This window comes from Eretmochelys imbricata, chromosome 3 (assembly GCF_965152235.1).
Source record: "Eretmochelys imbricata isolate rEreImb1 chromosome 3, rEreImb1.hap1, whole genome shotgun sequence".
NCBI classification, from domain to species: domain Eukaryota; kingdom Metazoa; phylum Chordata; order Testudines; family Cheloniidae; genus Eretmochelys; species Eretmochelys imbricata.
Genome location: NC_135574.1, coordinates 127,965,019 through 127,991,648, shown reverse-complemented (window position 1 = coordinate 127,991,648; position 26,630 = coordinate 127,965,019). Strand labels below are relative to the sequence as shown.

The 26,630-nt window shown below is 39.5% G+C and overlaps 1 protein-coding gene across 1 annotated transcript in view; it reads right to left on the bottom strand.

The window, feature by feature from the left end:
- SMOC2 (SPARC related modular calcium binding 2) overlaps nt 1-26,630 on the bottom strand; it is a 118,149-nt gene that overhangs the window by 61,217 nt on the left and 30,302 nt on the right. Inside the window, exons 5-7 of the mRNA XM_077812167.1 lie at nt 24,964-25,011; nt 19,951-20,034; nt 19,084-19,158 (exon numbers count right to left, since the gene is read on the bottom strand). Coding sequence (XP_077668293.1) covers nt 19,084-19,158; nt 19,951-20,034; nt 24,964-25,011 — 207 coding nt within the window. The remainder of the gene's footprint in view (nt 1-19,083; nt 19,159-19,950; nt 20,035-24,963; nt 25,012-26,630) is intronic.

The window sequence follows — 26,630 nt, the reverse complement described above, 5'->3', positions numbered from 1 at the left end:
TTTATCTTCTAACCACTACTGGCTTTCCAAGGACATTGCCAACAGCTCTTCCAGACAGTCAGTTACTGATTCAGCATGCAAGACGGGACTAAAATAATAATTGTTTCAATTTATTATATACTGGATTGTCAGACAGGACAATCTAGAACCTACACTCTCAACTCACTTCTCGCATTGACATGAGAGAGAGAAATCCCCCGGCACCCCAAAGTGAGCCCTGGGGGAGGACAGGCAGTGTTTTTATTTCCATCCTTTGCCATGGGCTCTCCAAGTGGCAGGCAGGACAGCTCCAGCTTGTAGCTGGAGTTCCACCACTGGCAGAGGCTATCTAAGTGATGCATTGGTTCAGCACACAACATGTACACTCTGCCTATATACTCTTTCTGCCCAGAGTTGCACATTTTGGGGGCTATGCTGGCATGCTGAAGGCCCTGGTGCAGTGGAAATTGTTAGTGCTTTGCCGCCTAACTCCTCTCTAGGGGACTTCAGATCTGTGGGGAACGGGCATCCTGACTGCTGTCATGAGAAGCCAGGAGTTGGACATTACACCTCTCTCCAAAGTACAAACAGGGAGCTCTGGGAGGCACTGTCTCCCTTTGAGGCACAGTGCTTCTCAACACTCCCCATGAAGCACTGCACTATCACAATGTGGGATTCTGTATATAGGGTAAATTTTGTCTCTGTGCAGAGGGCCAGCACAAGTCTTATGCATCATTTAAATCCTGCTGTGAAGGTTTATGTGAAATTAAATCCTGCAGAGGTCTTGTGCTGGCCCTCTGCACAGGGATGAATTTCACCCACAGTGCACTGTCTAGACCATAGGAAGTTAGTAATCTTAACTGTAGAGGTAGGAAAACCAACACAAGCTGGAACCAGGTTAGGATGGGTGACTGATTTTGGCAGAGTTCTGTATCCAGGAACAGGGATGAGCCACAGAAGAGCAAAGTCAGTAAGAATATTCTAAAATCACTTCTTTTCAGCTCCAGCAAGGTTTTATATAGTTTTACGCAGTCTATTTTTCATATGTTTACAGTCAGCTCAAATGGCTCGTCTTGTGTTTTGGTTTCTTGAACAAAGCCAGACCTTTGGCTTGGCTCTATCTTAAAACTTTGTGAGTAAAACAAGGGAAATGCAAATTAAAAAAAACCCACCACACCTTCATCTTTAACTGATGAAAAGAAGGAACATTCCATTGTAGTCCATGCAGTTTTACAAATGCACAAGTATGGTACATGTCAGTATTGACCAGCAAACTTGGTGCATCAGTAAAACCCCCACATCCTTTTGAAGGATGTCAGGTCACTAAGCCTATTGAAGATCTTGGGCCACATTTGGTGATGCAAATTGTTGAAACTCTATTGACTACAATAGAGCTGTGCCAACTTGCACCAGCAGAAAATTTGGCCCCTGGCATGCACTGAACGAGTTCTCAAAGGAGTCTGAGATCAGACATGGTAGCCGGGTTAAAAGCTTCTTGAATCAGTTAAATCATAGCTTTCAAGGATGTATAACCACTATGCTTAATCCTTTACAGCTCAGTGTTTCATATGATTACACTAACCGCTCAGAGGATAATTACTTTTAAGTGTTTAACCAGCCACGGAAATAACTTATATCAATGGAAAAAACCCTACATAAATAAATCCTTCTTAATAATCCATGGCATATGAGGGTAGGGAGCATATTTCAGAAAGTGCTATGTTTCTATACGTGTTTGCTGAGCACATTTCCCAAAAATGTTTTCATCTCTCCCCGTCCCTCCTCCCCACTGCCACCTACCCCAGAACTCAGAGTCATGTGTTTAGTTTGAAGCCCTTTGTGACAAGGAGAGAAAATCCAAAGGGATGGTTTTGGCAGAACTCTTCAAATAAAACAGCTTCTAAATATTTAACTTTGCCAGATAACCAGCATCACAGGAAGCAGTGATGCTGGCCTCCAGTCCCCTAATAAGGTAACGTTTCTATTACAGTTTATGTGAAGGCAGCTCTGTGGTTCTTTCTATCTATTACTTTCTGTGTGCTGTTTTCTGTTTCATTTGGGAAGATTAAAGGTTGTTTGATAGTTTGAAAATAAGAGGCAAAAAACAAAGCATACGCTGCACATGAGGCTCCAAGGAGGTTGGGCAGTTCTGAAGCCAGAGCCCGTTGCAGATTAAACCTGCATATTGTTCTAAAGGAGTGTGTGCCAGACTGATCAGCCAGTGACAGAATTAATTAAACTTGCAAAAGCCTTTAGCAGTGGGACTATTTCCATCAGCCCAAAGTGGGATAGAAAAACCTGTGTATTTGCAGACCTGCTTGCCTTTGGTCCCAGTTGCGGGTAACTACGGAACAGTTCTACCTGCAGCCAGTCTCATGGGTTATCTGGGAGTGTGTCGTACTCATCTGATTTTACCCAGAAGGGGACAGCACAGAAGAGAGCCTTTGTAAAGGCTCTCTTTCGCATGACAGCCAATCCTCTGATTTGTCTCTGGCCTTATGTATCTATTACCTCTCTTTACACTGCATTAAATGCAGTTTTCTGGAGGTGGGCTCTTTGAAGCACTCAGTCAATTGCAAAGAAAAAGGGTGAACACGGTGTCATAATTTATCTGAATATAACAAAAGAAGCAAGACGAAAAGGAGAAACAGCAGATGAGAGAAGTTGAAACTGAGACACAAAGAGGGAGAAATAGGTATATTCTCCTCTCTTCCCCTCCCATGTTAATAAGAAAGTCCAAGAGCATCCACAACCAAAACACAATTACTTCCTTCAGATCAGATCTCACAGTCTTCTCTACTGCTCGGAACCTAGACATTTCACTCAGTTTCAAACTCTCTTGTTCTTCCAATATCATCCAGGTTTGTAAATCTGCTTACTGTTATATTTGATACATCTCCTATACCAGATATTATCTCAACCACTCCTCTGCTGAAACTTTTACTCATGCCTTTATCAATCTGTCCAAACTCCAGCTGCGCTCCCAGAAGTAGAGCCAGGATTAGCTCTCAGGAGTGGCTGGCTACACGCCATCAACTTAAGCCATTAGACCACACTGCTTCTCTGCAGTAGTTAATGTCAGATGCTTTCACATACCATGCTTTGTAAGCTGCTTAAACTTTCTCATCAATGAGTTCCTGAAGAAGAAAAACTGGCACAGGATATATGTTAAAGATGTGATAGTGATGGGCATTTCTACTAATTTTATTATTATTTCATATTTATATGACATCATAAAAGTTTGCAAAGCACTTTACAGGTATAAATAGAGACAGTCATTGCCCCGAAAAAATTACAATTTGAAGGTACTGATTCAAATGGAGTAGAAACTTGGACTGGGGTCTCTCCTTTTCCAAGTGAGAACCCTAACCACTTTGCTAGTTGGGGAGATTAAAGAGTGCTTGATTGTTTAAAAATAAGAGAAAATTCAGGACACAAAGCACATTACACTATTAGAAGATTGGGCAGTTCCAAAACTGGAACTGGGGAGGAGGTGGTCTGCCCTCTCTCACACTGTACCCTGTTCCCTTCCACCTACCCTGCCCCTGCCCTCCCCCCCGCAAAAAAAATAATGGGCCTGAGAGATATTTTTGTTTAAACTGATCCATTTCTGAAAAACACTCCCACAAACCCAGCAATTTTTGACAGAAAAAAGTTACATCAAAACATTTTCAACCAGTTCTACTCACACTGACAGCTGTAGAGCAAGAACCATCAGCACCGAAAAAATGTTACATGTGGAAAAATTGAAAAAAATAACATTACAGAGGTGGGGCAAAAGGATCCAAGCATATTTAAAATGTATTTCCACATTATTACACCTCAGAGGATAAAGTTGTTCAGGAAGGCAATAAAGAGAAAACTATCAGGCTTTATTCTCTCTTTCTGTTGGCAATACAAGCTAAAGGTCAAACTAGGTCTGGTCTAGACTAGAGTGGGGGGGATCGATCTAAGATATGCAACTTCAGCTACATGAATAATGTAGCTAAAGGCGACGTACTTAGATCTACTCACTGCGGTGTCTTCACTGTGGTGAGTCAACTGCTGACACTCCCGTCGACTCTGCCAGCGCCTCTTGCCCTGATGGAGTACCGGAGTCGACGGGAGAGTGCTCGGCGGTCGATTTATCGTGTCTAGACTAGACGTGATAAATCAACCCCCGCGGGATCGATTGCTGCCCGTCAATCCAGCGGGGAATGTAGACGTACCTGAGCGGGCAGTGATTGATCCAGCACGGGTCGATTTATCGTGTCCAGTCTAGACCACTAAGTTGCGTATCTTAGATCGATCCCCCCCGCCCATCTAGTGTAGACCAGACCTGAGCGTAGGCACTACTCCTACTAAAGTCAAAAGGAATTGAGTCTATGCAGTGGGTGCAGGACTGGGCTATGGATATGCACCATTGCTGATCCAGAAGAGTAATATATCACATATTAGATGCTTGAGTTAGGGAAACTGGGTTGACTATGTTTGAGGGACAAAGGGAAAAATCATTAAGAAGCCTAAATTTTTTATTTCTCACAGGTCTGCTCTTGTCTCTTCTTAACAGTGGTGATGTTCCACCAATTTCTTATTTTTTTACCTGAAGCATTGATGTTGAATGCTTCTTAATTGCTCCTAATAATGCAAAACTTGCAGCTTAAGGAATCTGCAGGTTCATAAACATCTTCAAAATGTTATTAAATGTACCTGGGCAACAAACATTCTCAGGCTGCAAATTAACCAGGTTACTCAATATGCATTTTGGTAGCACCAAGTAATACTCGGAGTGGGTTGAATATTTTAATACCTAATATTTTGAATACCTTTATTCAAAGGAAAAGCAAACAGAAATTACAAAAGCTTTGGGCCTGATTCTCTTCCCATGTCATGAGTTTTACAGTGGAATAAATTTGCTGCCTTCCATGGAGTTACTCCTGATTTACCCTGGTATTACTGAGAAGAGAATCTAGCCCATTGAAACTAAACAGTCCCCTCTAATAGTCATTTTCTATTATTACATTAAACTGTTTTCTTTAAGAGCATAAACTATGGGATGTGTGATTATTTTAAAGGGCCGTGTTCCATCATTCTGATGCTTCAGTGATAGGGAAGAAGAAACTCTTCAAACAACTGATATTCATATTGACATCTTCTGCTCTTCTCTTTTTCTATGGCATCCACACAAGAAGTGGGGAGTAAGGCTCCCCCTTGTTCATAATTGCTACCTAGATAGTGGCTCCAGTTTGGGGGAAGTGAGATCAGAAGTTATATGCTCAGTACCATCCCTTGTGAACAAGTAGGAGGGGAAGTGGCAGCCTGGAGTGCAGATTGGGAGTCACACTGGCTCCACAGCCAAACCCCCTCACTAGCTGGAGTAGCTGGCCAGGAATCTAGGGGCAGTAAGCTGCATCCTGAAATGGTAGGGTGGCCAGATAGCAACTGTGAAAAAACGGCACAGTGGGTGGGGGGTAAGAAGCGCCCATATAAGAAAAAGTCCCAAAAAACGGGACTGTCCCTTTAAAAACGGGACACCTGGTCAGCCTATGAAATGGGGTGAAGTAACTTAGGCTATGTCTACACTGTACTTTCATCAGTAACACTTTTTTCAGTCAGGGGCGTGAAAAAACCACACGCCTGACTGACAAAAGTTTTACCAATGAAAAGGACCGGTGTGGACAGCGCTTTGTTGGTGGGATACACTCTCCCGCTGACACAGCTACCACCCCTCGTTGGGGGTGGTTTTATTTTGTCAGCAGGAAAGCTCTCGCCCAGCGATAAAGAGTAGCTACACTGCGCACCTTACAGCAGCATGGCTGCAGAGGCCCAGCTGAGCCACTGAAAGGTGCGCAGTGTAGACCCAGCCTTAGTTGTCCAGAGACAAAGGGAGCAGCAGGGAAGTACTGACACCTCTTTGAGACACAATCCCCCCGCAGAGCTCCTCTTGTTCCAGCACAGCTACTCACTGCCCATAGCTCTATCCCAGGCCTAAGAGCTGAACCTAGCCTTTAACTCCAGTGGGAGTCGCAGACACTTAGCACGTCTCAGGATTAGGCTCTGAGTAAGGCCTGCAGGACCGGGTCCCAAATAATTTTCTCCTGTACATTCCTGCCAGGACTGAAGTTCCAGTTTTGCTGGCTCAGGTCCTTGGCTGTGGCTGAGAAGTGCTAAGTGCACCTCAGAATAGGCTTTAATTCACCTGGACACTCTCCTGATCCCGGACTGGTCATACACCGGTCCAGTCGCTCAGCATAACTTCTAAATTTTGCTGGCCGGCAAGGATCTGAGAGTGGCAGTTACGGCTGCCAGAGATCACTGGGTCACAGGAATGCCCACTGTACCAACCACATGGAATGAGAATCCTGTAGGAGCCACAATATCAGTTCTGCAGCACTGGAGGATCCCCACATGTTGTCTTTATGGCTGCCACAGTGGAATGTCACAAAGCAACCTCGGTTCAGGGCCTACTTCTCTTATGAAAGAATTGGTAAATGTTACAAACACTGGATGCAGGGTAAAGAAAGCAGCTCTTGGTGCTGCTTGAGTTGCTTGTGTGACACCATCAGTTCTTCCAAAACATGCAAGAACTGCATTAGCAGATAAATAAAACCTTTTGGCTTTCTTTTCAAATAAAATATCATACTATGGCGCCGTTTCCAAATGTGTTCTGTTAATGGTTTAAGATCGTATAGATTTGTGGGCTTGTATTTTCATTTCAATCCACCTTAGGCTACATTTTAGCCTCTCTTCAGACCCCAAGAAGGAAGTTTTTAATAAAAAGCAATGGAAGTGAAAAATTACCCTAGACTTTAAATAACATTAACCATTAAGTTCTCACTGGAACCCACACAAAACAAAGAAATTTCACTATTTGGGTTGATAATCTCTCCTAAACACCACAGAAATTGTTAATGATATTAATAAGGCTCGTTTAATTTTTTTGTCAAAACTGTTTTTAATGGAAAAATTGGGTTTTCAACTAAATATTTTTCATTAAAAGTGTCTGCTTTCTATGAAAACAATTGACTTTGTCAACAAAACTGAACTCCAATATTGGAGTTCAGTTTTGTTGACAAGTTTAATACATATATCAAACATATCAAGAAGTTTTTGTTTTATAGCTGTAAACTGTAATGCATCATGGTAGATGTAGTCCAACTAAATAGTCCAGCCCACAGAGGAGAATGCAGGCAGGAGACTTCCAAACCACAGCTCCCATAAGGCATCATTTTGACAGGTTTCAGGCTAAAAAAAATGCAGATTTTCAGCTGAAAATGTATTTTAATCTTTTTGCCAAAAAGTCGGGGGGGGGAGGGGAATTCTGGCCAACTCTAGATATTAGTTTTTGACCTCCCTCTCTCTCTTCCTTTGTATGTTTTGTACTGCAGAATTTAAGACCAGAATTTTAATTCACATTCTTATTCTTTTTTAAACATGACTTTGTTTGTCATTGAATGTAGAAATTTGGATTTCGCTTTCTAAACTAAAACAGATACCAGAAAGAGCTTAATGAAAAACACTAGCTTTACTCTTCAGTCTCTGCTTTTTCTCTAGTAACAAAAATCTAGTGCAACCTGGCAATGGCAGCTAATATTATTTTCAGGCATTGTAGACTACAGGGGCAATGCAGCGTCTAGCATTTACGTGGAACACAGTTGTAAGGAAAAGAGGGAGATGGAGTGGGTTCAGTGGAGGAGAAAGAAGGCCACTAATAATATAATGATACTTAGCACGTATCTAGCACCTTCCAGCTGAAGATCTAGATACAGTTTCAGGGCTTGTCTACACACTACAGCAATGCACACTACAGAGGTGTGATTCCTAAAGCTCACTAATGTGTTGCACACTAATTGGTCAGTATAGACCCTGCTGGTGTTCACTAGAAGCACTTTAACATAGTGCTGTTTCAAAGAGTTTGAAAATTTTGGCCTACGTCTTTTGCCCAAGAACACACAGCAAATCTTTAGCAGAGCCAGGGTTGGATACAATATAGTCCATGAATAAATACGTATCTCTGCATTAACACATGCCTTTTGTATCTCTCTATTAAAACATAAACAGCTAGACTGACATGCAGGTTGGATTTATGTTGCCTAACAAGGCTTTTATGACTATTCCGTCTGATGTCTGGTTAGCTGTGCAGGGCCGGGGTGGGGGTGGAACGGACGTGCATCTGAAAATGAAAGAACGAAGACATGGCTGTTTTGTCATTAGTTGCTGCAGAAAGCAATATGACATAATTAAAAATAGTTCAGTGAAGATTAGTATCTTTTGGCACCAAACTTTAACATTTGCAGTAAAACAGAAATTATCAACCTTGCATAAAGCAGACTTTTTTTTTCACTGTGGGGGTCCAATAAAACTGTGGAACATCCTGAACATAAAGGATATCAACTGGATATAAAACAGAACTCTTCTTTTTAATAGTTTAGGATGGGAGGATCTTTCTCCATGGTGGGAGGAAGAAGTTGGAGATGCCAGAACTTCGGGCTTATACGTGTTTTTAGCTAATATGTAAAATTAAAATGAAGATAAATGAAAATGCTTGTAAAAGAAGGATTATTAAAGATAGGGTAATACTGTAATGGGTATAATCCAGCAGACTGTAATTTAAGAATGTGTCATAATATACAAGCTCTCTGGGGAGGTCTGGAAAGGTTTATCTTCTTGGAAGAGGCTGAGAGAGAAGAAAGAAAACACTGATTTTACTTTACCAATTTAGGACTTTTAAAAAAACAAACAGAAAAAAGGACAAAGAGTAGTTGTCTTCACTGATCAGGAAGCTGGAGAACGTTATGTCCTATTTCTGTAATAACAAAATGAAAGCTAGGGCTGCATTAAAAATTGCCAGTGGCAACTGGGATAATGGTGTACCATTAAGAACCCATGGTGACCAATTTACTGCCTTGCCTTAATGGCATATTAGGTCAGAAGTTTCTGCTGACCCATTCCCAAACCATTAGCAAACAGCTTGCCTTTCAGCTGGCAGGACATACCTTGGAATTGGACTTTTTGATTCTGAAACCCTTTTGATTCCTGACTGAAGGCTAAAAAAATCCCCAGAATTTCAAAATAACTCACTGTAAAAATATATAATAAGGTCTGAGGTATAATAAGATATGAGGGTGGCTCCTACACGCCACCACAGTTTCTTAACAATGCTGACTTTACAAAAAATAAAAGTCATAAATTATAATATACTCCAAGTAGATCAGTTAAATACAGGTAACTGTGCTGTAAGTTACCAGTCAGGGCCAGCATAAGGAATTTGGAGAGGCTCCAGTGCAGTTGTTCTTGGAAGCCCCCAGTCCACCATCATCTCAACTTCTCCTCCTCCACAGATCCCCTCAAAATCACTCCCTCTTCCACCCACTGGCGGCTGCCCAAGCAATGTATTCCATGAATCCATGGTCTTATAATAGCCATGAGTTTCACCAGTCACTAAAGCCAGGTTTGTGGCAGTCACAAAATGTTTTTATTTCTGGCATGTCATGTAGAAAATAGAAATGCTTTGTGTGTGTGTGGTTTAAATTAGAGATCAGCCCAAGCTTCAGAGTTCAGATGTGTTTCTGGATCTGAACTTTTCCCAAGTTTGGCACTGTTTGGATTCTGGGTTTAGGTTTAGGCTCAGGTTCATCTCTAGTAGACTGAGATCCCACTAATGGGATACATCTGCGGGCTAAAAATGACAAATAAATATGTTTTAAGAGGAAATTGTTTAAAATAAGTACCTCCTTCTTCTACTTACCTGCCAAGACCTGCATTCAGGCCCTCAAGGTTCTAAGTTTCTCCTGCTACAGTTGATGGCATCACTAACTTATACTGCAGCATAGTGAATGCAACTCCCTGCTTCGGATGTCAGTGATGTCTTCAGCTGATGCAAGGAAACACGAAAAACCAAGGTCCTAAATCCAGGTATTGGCAAAGAAGAAAAAACCCAATTGATTTTACATTCAAAATACATTCCTTTGCAACTAATTGGCCAGATTCACCAACACAACTCTGACTGTTTTGCACTGCTCCAGTGGTGTAAAGCAGCTATGCGAATCCCTTTAACTCTGGTCTTTTAAACTAGATTTATGGCTGCTTTGTCTCAGTGGATCTGCACTAAGCTTCCCCAGTATACTGGTGAATCTAGCCCTTTAAGTCTATATGTGTATTCGCAAAAAGAAAAGGAGGACTTGTGGCACCTTAGAGACTAACCAATTTATTTGAGCATAAGCTTTCGTGAGCTACAGCTCACTTCATATCCAATGAAGTGAGCTGTAGCTCACGAAAGCTCATGCTCAAATAAATTGGTTAGTCTCTAAGGTGCCACAAGTACTCCTGTTCTTTTTGCGAATACAGACTAACACGGCTGTTACTCTGAAACCTGTCATATGTGTATTCTGGTAGACGTAAACTAAACTAGAACCACCACAATGAATACAAGCACATTTGAGGGAAGGTAGAATCTGGATCCAAACTCTGCAGCTGGGTTCCATTTCTATAGTAAGGTAACTATCTGGAAACTCAAAAAAAAAATGTTTAAAGTAATATATTGATTTGAAAACATTCCATTTCGCCTGTCCTTTCTGTGTTCTAATATCAGTTCACTAGGATGTGCATATCTAATATGTGCTAACATGAACAAGAGTTACACACCTAAATTCTCCACAGTACAAAGTGAGTCTAAATATATTAGATTCTAAATATTTAAGAACACTCATAATGAATTCTTAAGACACCTGTAACTGGAAGTACTCAGCTGTCTGGGTCTTAGTTTTCTTTTGCTAAGTCTCACATCATTAGCTGCACAAAACTACTCTTGAATTAATATTAAGAGCCACATCTGGAAAATGAAACAATATGTGAGAAGGAGTAAAAAGGCACAGAACTCTTTTTCATTTTCCTGTCTACTAGTTATTTATTTTCCTGATGTTTCTAGAGGAGTGGCCAGTGGAAATGATTAGATGGGGTAGAGAAACAAGCTCTTAATTTCAAAGGAAAGAAAATGTTAGTTTGGGCCCTCAAACCTGCAAAACTCCTTTTGAAAGTTTTAGCCTCATACAGAAGTGGCAAGTATAAGAACATAAATGTAGCATACGTTTTGTGGGGCCATCTGTACCGGAGTGAATTTTACCTGTGGAATCAGGGCCTTTGGGCTTTTCTGTAATAATATCACCACCAAAAAATTCAGTGGCAACCAGTTGCATAAGTGTTACTTAACCCTGGAGAAATTACCAGTTAAGGAAAACTTTGTACAAACACTGTAATACCCATCTGTCACATTAATCACACTCACTGACAGCCTCTGCTGATAGCCTCAAACTGGACAGGCAGGTAAGACAAGCAATTATCTTACCCTATATATATTTAAAATAATTTCAGTCTTGATCACAGTTGTGCTGTTAAAGCAGAACATGTCATGGTTCATCTTGTAAGAAAAAAAAACAAGTGCCAAAAGTATGTGTGCACATTAGCCAGTTCGCTTATATTTCACTCAACCCACATATACTGTATAGGGTAAGATAATTGCTTGTCTTACCTGCCTGTCCAGTTTGAGTCTAAGACAAGCAATTATCTTACCCTGTGTGTGTGTGTATATATATATATATATATAGGTTGAATGAAATATAAGGGAACTGGCATAGATAGATAGATAGATAAGATAATTACTTGTCTTACCTGCCTGTCCAATTTAAGATAATTATCTTACTCTATATATACATATACACTGAGTAAGAGAATTGCTTGTCTTACCTGCCTGTCCAATTAAATATTATATATATTTAATTGCATCAACTTATGTTAAAAGCACTTTGTTATTTTTCTACATGTAAAACCTTCATTTACAATAGAAATGGTACCACATCTTTTATGTACCATATATTGTAGCTGTACTATGTGATAGAGTTTTGTGAATGAAGCTGCTGTAGGATTGAGCCCTCAATAGAAGATTGATATTGCCTTAGAACATAAGAACGGCCATACTGGGTCAGACCAAAGGTCCATCTAGCCCAGTATCCTCTCTTCCGACAGTGGCGAATGCCAAGTGACCCAGAAGGAATGAACAGAACAGGTAATAATCAAGTGATCCATCCCCTGTAGCCCATTCCCAGTTTCAGACAAACAGAGGCTAGGGACACCATCAGTGCCCATCCTGGCTAATAGCCAATGATGAACCTATGCTCCATGAACTTATCTAGTTCCTTTTTGAACCCTGTTATATTCTTGGCCTTCACACCATCCTCTGGCAATGAGTTCCACAAGTTGACTGTGTGTTGTGTGAAAAAATACCTCCTTTTGTTTATTTTGAACCTGCTGCATATTAATTTAATTTGGTAACCCCTAGTTTGTATGTTATGAGAAGGAGTAAATAACACTTCCTTATTTACGTTCTCCACACCAGTCAAGATTGTATAGACTCTATCATATTCCCCCCTTAGTCGTTTCTTTTCCAAGCAGAAAAGTCCCAGTCTTAATCTCGCCTCACATGGAAGCTGTTCCATACCACTAATAATTTTTGTTGCCCTTTTCTGAATCTTTTCCAATTCCAATATATCTTTTTTGAGATGGGGCAACCATATCTGCATTCAGTATTCAAGATGTGGCTGTACCATGGATTTATATAGAAACAATATGATACCTTCTGTCTTATTATCTATCCTTTTCTTAATGATGCCCAACATTCTGTTAGCTTTTTTGACTGCCGCTGCACATTGAGTGGATGTTTTCAGAGAACTATCCACAATGACTCCAAGATCTCTTTCTTGAGTGGTAACAGCTAATTTAGACCCCATCATTTTATACGTATGGTTGGGATTATGTTTTCCAATATGTATTACTTTGCATTTATCAACACTGAATTTCATCTGCCATTTTGTTACCCAGTCACCCAGTTTTGTGAGATCCTTTTGTAGCTCTTTGCAGTCTGCTTGGGACTTAACTATTTTGAGTAGTTTTGTATCATCTGCAAATTTTGCACCTCACTGTTTACCCCTTTTTCCAGAACATTTATGAATATGTTGAATAGTTCCCAGTACAGACCCCTGGCGGACACCACTATTTACCTCTCTCCGTTCTGAAAACTGACCATTTATTCCTACCCTTTGTTTCCTATCTTTTAACCAATTACCAATCCAAGAGACGACGTTCCCTCTTATCCTGTGACAGCTTACTTGCTTAAGAGCCTTTGGTGAGGGACCTTGTCAAAGGCTTTCTGAAAATCTATGTACACTATATCCACTGGATCCTCCCTGTCCACATGCTTGTTGACCCCCTCAAATAATTATAGTAGATTGGTGAGGTATGATTTCCCTTTACAAACACCATGTTGACTTTTCCCCAAATTATGTTCATCTATGTGTCTGACTATTTTGTTTTTTACTATAATTTCAACTAGTTTGCCCAGTACACAAGTCAGGCTTACTGTCCTGTAATTGCTTGGATCACCTCTGGAGGCCTTTTTAAAAATTGGTGTCACCTTAGCTATCCTCCAGTCATTTGGTACAGAAGCTGATTTAAATGATAGGCTGATTTAAATGATACAAACTACAGAAGCTGATTTAAATGATACAAACTACAGTTAGTAGTCCTGCAATTTCACATTTGAGTTCCTTCAGAACTCTTGGATGAATACCATCTGGTCCTGGTGACTTATAACTGTCTAGTTTATCAATTTGTTCCAAAACCTTCTCTAATGACACCTCAATGTGGGACAGTTCCTCAGATGTGTCACCTAAAAAGAATGGCTCAGGTTTGGGAATCTCCCTCACATCCTCAGCCGTGAAGACCAATGCAAAGAATTCATTTAGTTTCTCTTATGGTCCTTAGGTGCTCCTTTAGCATCTTGCTCATCCAGTGGCTCCACTGGTTGTTTAGCAGTCCTCCTGCTTCTGATGTACTTTAAAAAAAATGTGCTATTACTTTTTGAGTCTTTGCCTAGCTGTTCTTCAAATTCTTTTTTGGCCTTCCTAATGATATTTTTACACTTCATTTGCCAGAGTTTATGCTCCTTTGTATTTTCCTCACTAGGATTTAACTTCCATTTTTAAAGGATGCCTTTTTGTCTCTCACTGCTTCTTTTACTTTGTTTTTTAGCCACGGTGGCATTTTTTTGGTTCTCTTACTATGTTTTTTAATTTGGGGTATACATTTATAAATATCAGATGTCTATTGCTTTGAAATTGACAATGTAATCTTAAACTGTATTGATCAAATACCAATACATTATTTCAGAAAATGAAATCAAATGTCAAACATGGTCTTTTCCTCCCTGTGCATACGTAAAACTAATAATGCTCCCAAGTTAAGCAAATTGGGTGAAATCCTTGCTCCAATGAATTACATTAGAGTTTTGCCACTGATTTAAATGCGGCCAACATTTTCACTCATTACGTCAATGAAACTACTCATGTGCTTAAAGTTAGGCATGTAAATCAATATCAAGTTCATTAAGGGTTGAAGAAATGTTAAAATTTCTTTCAGGCATCTTTTTTTGTTGATAGTACTAAGTTATGAACAAAAATAATTTAAAATCACTCTATAAAAACTCTGTATTATGCTATTGACTAAGGTACACCTAAATGCCTATGCTAACAATAAATCACTTATTTCTTAATGAAATCCAATACAAAGTTATTACTATTAATACATACATAAAATTAAACCTATACGTTTATAAGACTGTGGTTTTGTATCTAGGGACTCTGGAGACACATTATTTGGGTCTGACTCTTCCAATTTGTAGTACATGGCTCTTGATGGTCTGGATTCAGGAAATAACATAATCATGAGCTTAAGTGCATTCTTTATTCAGGGTGAGGGGGGCTCTGAATTGGGGCCTGTGAAATTACATGCAGTTGGGGGTCATTTATTTTTACTTTTGTATGTATATGGTAGAGTGCACCTGAATTACTTAATAATTTGAGGGTTTTTCTTCTAGGCATTAGTAATATATCCTCAGTTAAATCCCCCTTCCCAGAGAAGTGTTCCCAAAACAGACTATGGAAAATCTTTCCCCACTAAAAGAAATCTAAACAACAATCATGAATCTAACCAGGTGTATGCTAAACTTCACTTATTTACTCACACAGGCTTTCAGTCACTCTTCCTTCTCCTGTATTTTGACATACAAAACTACATACTTCACACACACAAGGAGTGTGATTTTTGTTTAATTTACAATAAGGTTGTGATCCTCCACTGATGTAAACTGGCATAGCTCCATAAAAAGTCAATAGAGCTTCTCTGATTTACACCAATTGGGAATCTGACCAAAATGTCTTGGAATATGCTGTTTGACAGCTATACATTATAGAATATGAATAGCTATAGTAAATATTGTCAGCCAGGTTCCCAACTATTGTAAATTGTCTTCAGTGGCGCTGCCCTGGTTTACACCAGCTTTACATCTGACCTTTAATATTTTGGTCAATCTCACATAGAAAAAAAAACATTATTTTAATAAATGCAGAAAAAACACATGAAAAGACCTTTTCTTGGATTTTTTATAAGGCCATAGAAGGAAATTTGAAAAACATACAACCTCAGCACATACAAACTTTTTTAAAAGTTAGATAAATGCCACCAGGCAGGAAAATTATGAAGAAAATCATTTTTGAAAATCATTTGCAACATAAAAACACAACTAAAATGGAAATATTCAGATGTTTCTAACAGCAGAAATCATTCTAATTGCAGTCATCATAAGCCCTGATGGTAATGGTTTGCTGCTAGGAGTAACATTTTGTCGACAAAAGTTAATAGACTAAACATTACTTCGCAAACACCTTTTTTTAACCAGCGAAGGTCTACTTCCCCAAACCAACAAACTGAAGGTGCACCAGAAACTGTTATATAATACTGAAATGTAATCCAGTAATTTCATGCTCTGCATCTGTAAATCTTCCAGTTATTTGTGCTAAATTCATTTAGACTTTTTAAAATCAAATTATTAGGTAACTAATATAAACTGGAATTTCCTGAGCCATTATTTTCAGTCTCGCAGTTACTAAAAGCCAACACAGGTTTTATTGGCTAATTATAAGTGACAGGTCACTTACAGAACAGCAAATATTTTACAAGCCCGTTATGGGTGAGGTACAATAAATACAGTGTATTCATTTGTAGTCCTTAACCCATCAAAAGTGTGGGTACTTTCTAGCAGGATATTTCATTATTCTTAGTCATGCATTAAACTGGGCCACTTTCTGAATTCATTTGCTGTGTATTGTGGGAGAATGTGTCTGTCCTTGCAGGATTTCTGTGTGGAAATGCTCCTGTGGGTACACCACAACTTTACCAGACAGCTGGTGTCAGCTTCTGGCCAATTGGCAGCGCAGGAAAGAGATTTCTTGGAGGACATTTGTTCATATGTTGTGGAAGTACAGAAGAAATGGAGCAGCCAAACTTGGGGCTCAAACACAATGCAAAACAAGGGAGGAGTAAGACAAGGAAATAAAGCCCAGGTGGAATTGTGGGATAGGACTGGAGGACCAACAGCACTGCAAGTAGGTGGGTTGGTAGTCCAGGCTGAAGTGAAACGTGTGCTCATCCTATACCCACAGCCTTGTCTGCTGGCGTGGGCACAATGCACCCTCAAACCCAGGTTAGAGAATATTTTGTGAGGAGGGGCAACACACAATCTATAGCCCAGACTAATTCTGCAGTGAAGCCATACCTGTGCTGTGCTGTGCTGTGCTGTGCATAGGTGGAGGCTAGAACAATGACAATACTTAACACAGCTAATAAGTATGCTAATTTTAAACAGTTTGAAGCTTCCCCATCAGTACGATCATATTGTACAGGTAATAGAAGCAACAACAGAGATAGCTGTGTTTCCTTCTAATTTTGATGTATTGGATCTCACTGTTCATGAAGGACTCATTAACAGCCAGTAACATTCATCAGTGTTTTCTTTTGTGAATTCCCATGCTTCTTCATGTTTGAATCTTGAATCACTCCTATTTGTTCCAAACTCAGTAACACTTTTGCTTTGGCCCAAACTGGTCTCCAATATCATAAAAATGAAATAAATACCCCTAAAAATGAAGTACTTCTAGAGACTGGATTTTTTTGTTTGTTTTACACTTCCAGAAGAATTTTGCTCTTTCTGGCTGATGTTACACAGAGAAACAACAAAATAAATCTCCAGCATGGAAAGCATTTGCTTAGAATAGTGGTGTGAAAACTTTTCCAGTTGCTCCCCCTCCCCCATACCATTCACAAAATTTGTCGCACCCTCCCTCCATTACATGTAATCTGGAAAAAAAATTGTGGTTTTTTGCAAGTTGGTGGAAGGAATGAAAAATGTATATTTATTACTAAATTTATAAGACTAGTAAAAGTTATTAGGAAGTAGTAAACACAAAGTATTACAAAGTGCAAACATACACATAAACAGTTCACTTGATACTGACTGTCCGAGAGTCTTTGCTTGGCACCTTTTATGGCATCATAATCTGTGCATTGCTGAGCAGATTGTGCATGCACTAAACTTGAAGGTCGCACTGGACGGTGGAGGGGAAACAGAGATGAGGCTATTCATTCCTTTGGTTTAGTGTTAGAGCATCTGACTCACTTGAGGGGTCCTGGGCTCTCAACTATTATTATATATGTTGCCGGTTTAGGTCTTTTAATGTCAATTATTAATCATTAAATGAGTTTTAAAATTAATGAGAATCAAAATTCATTTGAAAGGCATCATAGGCCTACTGTAGTTATGAAACTTACCAAATTGTTGAAAATAACCCAGCCTGCACTTCTATTTGTATGTTTGTTTTTTAAAAGGTCAAAAGGCTGAAGTTTCTTCACCCCCCACGGGAAACTCTTGCACCCTCTTGAGGGGGCATGACCACCCAATTTATACACCACTGGCTTAGAACATCCCCTGAAGGTTCTCTTTAGGCCTATTCCTTTCTAAGTCTTTGTGATACTCTCTTGGAGGGAAAAGGGAAATATTGGAAAGTATTGTTTTGGTGCTATGAATAAACCATAGAGTTAACATGTGGAGATTTGTGGGGCCCTACAATAATATACCCTTCTTTGTTTTGATCACTGCTCATCTTCTTATATCCATTTTGGCCCCAATTCAGCAAAACACTTTAACTTGCTTAATTTTAAGGAAATGCTTAATTTCCATTGGGACTTAAACATGTGCTTAAGTTTTGCTGAATCAGGGGCTTTATTAACAATACCTCAGTTTTGTATAAATGCTTTGTACCAACTGAATATCCCTTGCTATTATCTCTTATTCATGCATAGGACATTACCTGACATAGGAGCTCAGTTAATGGCTGAAGTAGGAAAATAACATATGAGGGCCACGCAACTCAGTGAGGTTCTACTTGGAGAGTTTTCTACAGATCATCCTATCGTGGGGGCAGGATTTATGGCTCTCCGAAGCAGCAGATTTCTCAGCAGTTGAGAGATTTCACTGTGAGTCTTAGACATCTGCATAGAAGCCCAGTTCCACCCTTCTGAAAGCTCACTTGTGATAGACTAACAAACAGAGTAAGGTCAAAACTTTAAAAATAAAATACAAATCCATGTCATCAAACCCATTTTAAATTGGTCCTTGACAATTAACACACAAATTATCATAATTTGGCAGAGGGCACATTTATAAAACAAGAAAGAAAAACTGAGAAATCTGTCCTTCCAGTTTTCTCTGAGCGGACAAGCAATTTCTTTCTCCCTTTCAGATCTGTCTCATCCAGATTTCCCCTCACACATATGCCCTACACCATCTTTTTCTAAGTACATACTTACTATATTGTACCAAATCAATTAAAAATACATGTTCCAAACAAAAAAACCAAAGTATTCATGTAGATGAGAAAAATAAATGTGCCAGATCTGCAGCTGTTCAAATTGTCATGGCTCCCTCCAGTGACTTCAAAGGTTTCCACCAGCTGAGGAGCTGGCCAAAAACATTTAAATATAAAAAAGGAAAATATAATAATCATGTTACATAATCTCTACATTTCATCACAAATCTTTAAGCCACTGTTGTGGTGGGAAGATGGAAGTATAAGTTCTGGTGTATAAAAATGACTTTCGCTTCCACAACTGCAATTTGAATATGAATTAATAAATCGCTTCCAAGCAACTTTGCAAAGCAAGGAGACCAAATAATCTTACCTGAATTTTTATTGGTTTTGTTTTGCCTACTCTTTACTTGCTCAGTCCATAATGTAGGGTAACGAGAAGCTATATCTAGAAAAATCAAGCATGACAAAATTTACATTATTATAATTTAAAAAACTAAAACAATCTGTAGCAAACAAATATTAAGTGGTCAATGAACAAGATAAGGCTGACAGCATATTATGGTACGTGTCTAACAAAGAAAAGGACACATTGCAGCACTTTAGAACAGCTACATTCATGCACTTAGCAGCAGTGACAAAATATGGTACAATCTGGCACCTATGTTTTAATATTTTCACACCAGATTCTGTCATCCTTACGCACACTGAGTAATAACTGACTTTGAGTGTAGGCCCAATACAGCAAAATAGGGCTGATGTGGCAAGTAGGCATCGTATTGGCCTTCAGCACAGGGCTGATTATCACCCAATGTGAGGAAGTGTGGCAGAATAAGGACCTTACCCTGTTGTCAGAGGGGATGTATGGGGCATAACGAGGGCAGAATTTGGTCTTTAACATTTTAATTTGGCCCTTTATGCTTTAAAATTAACAGCTCAATTCTGAAGTGCATCTTCACTTGAAAAATGACTGTGAACTTGGCATTATGGGATTCCATAGTTTTGTCTCCATGAGGTCCCTATGAAATTTGCTCACTTTTTACAAGTAAGATTGCTGTACTCTGGCTGTCCCACTTGGAAACAGGTATGGAAGCTTTCAGCCTCTTGGCAAATCACCAAAAGCATGCTAAATCCTGTAATGTTTGGGAGCTCTTTCTCTAAGGTAACAGTAATGCTACAGTATATGGTATATAATATGTCATTTTGGCATTACTCTGTTACCATTCCTAAAAATGCTTACCTTCCTCATCACCTTGAGGCTGAGTCTCCAGCGCAGGAGCTGAGGCATCATCTGAATTCAGAATGGAAAAGATTTGCAAGGAGACTACAATTATGAGAGTAAATTAAATAAGTGTACATACATGGTTGATGCTAATGATTTGCACATAGCCCCGGCCGGTTAACAAACACCATAAGTATTATATCACACACATAAACTACAGCTTATAAATCTACGGCATTCAAGGTTACTGTTTATATATATGAATGACCTGAGTGCAAGATTTTTGAGACATCAGTCAGTGAGTTATACACTGCCAGGGATTAAAAAAATACTATGCATTGATTCCTATAGAACATAACTAATTAAACAAATATTTTCAAAAGAAGAAATTGATATAGACATAGAAAAGGTAAGCCCTGTGAAAGCAAAAGCAATCTGGGCAAGTGAGTGGATGTAGTCCTTCTCCAGCCTAAAACAAAACCAGGGTTTCTTTTGGCCCAGCAAAATTCATTTGATACGCCAGCTGTTTTCACAAACAAGTTCCTTAGTTTAAAGAACCAGATAATCATTTGCATTGCTATCATCCTTCAGTCAGCCATTCCCATGCCTTGCAACCAACCACCACTGCAAGAGAAGAGGGAGTAAAATGTACCGGAAAGAATACAGTAAAGATAAGGATAAATCTTCAACTTATTCAAAAGCATTGCAAGAAATACATGTAGCTAGAAAATCTCACTATAAAAAAATTGTTCAAATGAGCAATCTCTGGGAAACAGTAGTACATATTTTCAATCCAAAGACCATTTTTTAGCTATTTGAAGGGGTGGGCTGTTTATATGTTTTAATACGCTGAATGAGCCACAGTGTGCAACATAACTTAATTGTCCATATCGGCCAGTTGCTGGCATTTCTTGTGAAACAGAACTGCCTGCAACATTATGATGCCCCACCAGAAACAATAGCCTCTGTGCAGGATTTGGCTAGAATTCCTTGAAGTTACCACTTCTGGATCGCAATCTCGTTTCCAGATTGTTTACCCAATATTTTGCATAGAAGCTATAACAGAATATAGCTTTTTCATGTACCTATTTTTACTAGGATGATTTCAGGCAACAGTGAAAATGGACTATACCATCCACCTCCTTGCCACTGCAACTCAATAGCTGCCTCTGCCTGCTCCCTTGTCCCCACTACACGGGCTGCCACTATGTTGCCTTTATGTAGATCATGCAAGGGAGTGAGAAATAATCTGTCTTCCCAATACGAGACCACAATTTACTCCTCAGGAACATAGTACTGCTGATAAATATTAGACGGATAGTCATGCTATCCTAAAGTCCTCTCTCTGCAGAACAGGTAAAGCAAAGCAGCAACAGTGGAAACTTCCCAACCAATATGCTTCAATCTAAACTTGTGGGGGACTTCCTGTTTAGATGAGCACGTCATTCATTCTCCATATCCATTTAATATTTGGTCACTATGTTGAGATGGATGACAAGAGTGCACATTACTGTCAGTTTGACCAGTGTTTTTTGTAATATTCTCTGGAAAGTGGACTGAAGCCACCAACTCATTTCAGAGAGGACACTAAACACATGTAAGTACGTATGAATTCAAGACTTACTATCAGATTGTCTACCACTATCTGATTCAGAAAAATCTCCAGATTTGGGGGGGGGGGTGTGAATAATAAATAATTACAAATAAATTAATTCAATCTGATTATACTTTTCTAATTGTATTCCCCCATACCTTTCATTAGATAGGGCATTTGTTCTTGGAAGTGATATGGTCTGAATTCAGCTATATTACTGGAAACCTTACAGACGAGCAGCCCAGTGAAAAATATTCTAGTGGCAGCCTTGTTCCATTTATGAATATCTTTGTTCAAGTGGCATTTAACATTAGTCCATAACAATATTTTTTAAAGGAGCTAAGGTGCAAAAAAGGCCTTGTCCAAAAATTGGCATAGGGTTGGGAAGAGAGAGAAGCTTGTTGCTGGTGATTAATGAATCAGATCTTTGATTTGAGGATATCCCTATAATCTGAAAAAGATTAGCTCTCCACAGAAGTGGGGACAGGGCAACAGGCACACCTGAGGCATACCTAACTTGAAGGGAAGACTCCCATTGGGGCACCAGTAATTTCCTGTTTTTGCTCTTTCAGATCCACCTGTTTCTGAAAAAACATTTAGTGTTTGGAAGAAGATTTACAGTAATTCACTGTTCAGAATAAGAAGCAATATGGCATCATCACGATATAAAATCAGAGCAGTTCTAATTGAACTGGTTTTGCAAATTCACGATATTTCATGCAGATCACACTGAATGTGTATGTTTAAACACAGCTCTGGTACTCAGATCTCACTTATTCAAAACATTGCCATGCCCCTGGCTAAAATCAGAGGATGGGGATACGGCCGTCATTCGGATAACAGTGTTCTTCAGCCAAGATAGGTTTCAGAGTAGCAGCCATGTTAGTCTGTATCCGCAAAAAGAACAGGAGGACTTGTAGCTAAGACAGGCTTTTTTTTTTCTCCTGAGTGGGAAAGAGGTTAAATTTCTGGATTGTGGGGCCACTAGGAAAGTGGATTAGGAAATGTCCCTGAAGCCTTTTTTCCCTCCACAGTTTAAGAGCACTGCAGCAGCACAGCTTCAGTCCCGTAGAGACCCTAATTTTCAAAGGCCTGAAAGTTTGCACCCGCCGTGCTTTACTCTTGGAATAACCAAAGCAGAAGACAAGCTTCATTCGTGTGGGACTTAGAAATAACACAGGAATCTTGCTGGCCATCTAGGTGTGGCCTGTCAGCTATTCTATTCTATTCTATTCTATTCTATTCTATTCTATTCTATTCTGTGGATTCTGACTCTTCAAGGAATTCCTGGAGGAAGGGAGTGTCTCAGAGTCTCCAGTCCTATTGTGTTCTTAAACTATAAAATATTTCTACTGTATGAATTGTAAAACCAAAGATGGATCTGAAATTCCTGTCACTCATCTGGTAGTATAGTTATGTAGTGCTCCCAAGATCTGTTCTGATGTTTTTGACAGTGCTAGTTAATGCAAAATGCAAGGAACGGACAGCTTGGAAGAAAGGGTTGGTGGGGAGGAAGGATTCAGCTACTGAAAAGGAAGAATCAGGAACCTCCTGGGAAACAGGACATCTACACTTTGTGCTGCAGTTGTGCTGGTGAATAAAAACAAGGCACAAGTCAACAGTAACTGTGTAATGTCAAAAGCAAACATTTTTGATGAAGAAGGCTACATAACACATGCACTCTGTTTATCTCTGACCCCTGGTGATATAGTTGCTGTTCATTCGGGCTTTGCAAATAACTCAGCTCTCACATACATCCTCATCAATAATCATTATGCTTCTGGCATTCTACGGCATTGGCTTTATGGAATTTAAAATCTGACTGCCACCTCACAACAGAACATCTCCTAGGTGATGATAATACCCATGAGTGCATTAGGGTTTTGAGGAAAGTATTAAATAATATACAACAAAGGTGTATCAGCAGATCAATACCCATCTCAGATGAAGACACACTTTTCTCCTCCCCCCTCCCACCAGAGCCAGAAAGAGAATAAGTTCATCTCTGAAGGGAAATTTCACTCTCATGCTGAGAGGACTTTGCAAGGTTTGTTGGCTATAAGATGAAGATACTCATACAAAATCTTAAAATATGGAAAATGTTGATTAAGAACACTCTGGGCATGATTGAGAAATAGGACCCCAAGGTATGTCTGTAATAAGGCATGGAAACTAAAAAAGAGTCTGACATCTTTAGCCAGATAAGTACTGGCAGCTGGTTGGCCTCAACAGCAAAGAACACAACTGGATGCTTCAGTGTTCTACAACATTTCCCTTCATGCTTGGTTTCAGCCCATATATATCAAGCAGAGTTGAATGTAGACACGAAGGCTAATTTATTTAATCTTCACCACTGCTCAGCTCTCTGAAGAAAGGCTCAAAGACAAAAACAAAGGCTTCCAAGATCCAGACAGGTTTTTTACATGGTACAGTTAATGTAGTTCACAGCTGAGAATAAAATTCATGACCCACAGCAAGCTTCCCTAGCAGGATCCTTAGCAGGGTAACTGGAGGTCAGTGGAGCCCAGAGGCTATCTGGTAAACACATGAAGGAAAGGTTTCCCCTGCTCATTAACGTATCTTTGAATAACTAACTTTCGAACAGCTACTGATTTTCTCAACATAATAGCACCACTTACACTGGTCAAACTAAAATCAGGGTACAATATAAAATTGCTAAAATTCCTGCAAAATCATAAGTCAACTATAACTACATGGGGCCAAATAGTCTTTCTATGTATGCTGGCATAAATCTGGAGTAACTCCTTTAAAGCCCATTTAAACCAGCATTACAGAGAATATAATTTGGTTAAATATTTTCATTTGCCTTTAGAATTACTATTTTTTTCTTTTGGTCTTATCTTAAATAAAGTCAAGGGCACAAATTCATGCCTGGTGTAACTCCTCCAACCTTGGTGGAGTCACATCACACAAAAATTTGCCCCAGAAACGTGAATTATTATAGGATACATACATGAGGTTGTATCTTTAATAGCAGCAACTCTTTGGCTATGAATGTGAGTCATCAGTTGAATCATCACTGTAGAGAACAAAGTGCCAGGCCTCAGAGGAGTCAAGTCCAGGTTGCCATGGAGATGAAGTAATCGTACCAGTTCCCTGGATCTTGGGGCTAGACGGTGCTGGCTTTACCAGACAGACAGTACAGGCTGCCACCCAGGGCTAGAGAATATTAGGGGCAATTAAAAGACTTAACAGCTGTTTACCGGGAGGGTAGCAATGGGCTGGGAAGGGAGTTTATTTTCCAGTTAGCCCAATGCAGCAAAATCTCTAGGAATGAGTTTGGACAAGTTAAAAAAAAACAAAAACACAAAAAAAACATGCACTGATATTTCAAACTTGTGAAAGATCAAGGTTTCCTGCAAGTTTACTAGTTTCCATAGTTTAAAAAAAAATTCACAACATTCTAAGACATTTACCTGTATTTCCTGCACCTTCTCGTTGTGGCAACTTCTCAGTTACAGACCCTGGAAGTGGAAAAAAGTGTAAACCAAAAAAAATTATTTTCATTATCCACTCACCTTCGTAGTGACACACATTAGTCTAAATTATTCCCCTCTGTTTCTGTCAGCCATAAATACCAGACACTTCTTCCTTTGTAAGCCAATGGATTTTGGCTTGGCCCGGTACTGACATTTGCTCATGATCAACTTAGGGTGAGGTGTTTGTTTTTGGTCACCACCGCACCTAAGTCAAAGAGAACCCAGGCACAGTAGATGAATACACATGCAAGAAAACATGCTCATGCACGTCATAGTCATAGGCCAATATCCTGCAATCAGATCCATGCTGCAGACTTTTACACCTGTATGAAACTCCATTGACTTCAATAGGGCTCTGCCTGGGTATAGGAGTCCCGCTGGCTCCATTTGCAAGATCAAACCCTTCATATAGATAAAAGCAGCAAAAAGTACTGTGGCACCTTATAGAAAACTTATGCTCCAATACGTCTGTTAGTCTACAAGGTGCCACAGGACTCTTTGCCACTTTTACAGATCTAGACTAACACAGCTACCCCTCTGATACTTCATATAGATAGTTTGTTGTCCATGGTTTCTCAGATCTTCCTGGACACAGCAGAGAGGGGGGACTGATAAGAGCCAATCAAGGCTCTCTGATCTCATTTATCCAGTGCTGTCATATGTTAAAGTAGCAGGAGACAGCTTTAATTTATGTAAGCCCCCACTCCCGGGACTTTATGCTGGTGGAGAAATGGGCATAACAGAGCACTGCTTCACCATGCCATCTCTCTTCCCCTCTGCCTTGCTGCCACTCTGACCCCAACATACCCTCCCCTCAACACAGCTACCTCCACTAGCTTTACATCAGTTCCCCCTACACAGGGGGAACTCTCTAGGGCAAATCTCTGGCTGATTTAAAGCAGAGGCATCACAAAGTGAATTTGATGGACTGGTGAATCCAGGACCCCAAATTGACAGTAGTTGTATACTTCAAATAATTCTCATTTAATATATGTAAATGAGGAAACAAAATGAAAAATTAAATACAGTAATTTTTACAAAATATTTGTAAAGATTTATTCATTGTTGTGGCATTTAGTATTTAGACTGCAAATTGCATAGTTTGGTGGATCACAGTGTATTTATCTGCACAACTGGAAAATAGGAAACAGCAAATTGTATTGCACAATTATCTGTTTTATGTTGCAACTACTTTTATTTGTTCACTTTAATTTCCAGTTCAGGCTTATTACATTTGAGTACAATTCTTGAGCTTTGTCATGAAATTCCTTGGAAATTTTGTGATGGCAAAATTTTGATAAAATTGAAAAATTGGTTGATTAAAACCGGCAAAAGTTCTTTTTATCAAACATCCATGTAATAAAAATGAGAGGAAGTCCTGCCCGTTAAGAAGAAATAGGGGCACTGGATGGCTTGGAGAACTGATTGCTAATGAGATATGGAAACTTTGAATGATAACTGATAGTCCTTTCTGGCCTTAAAATCTATGAATTTATGTATCTATGAATTGCTCACACTAGATCAGTGGTGGGCAACCTGCGGCCTGCACACAGCCCATCAGGGTAAATCCGTTGCCGGGCTGCAAGACAGTTTGTTTACATTGA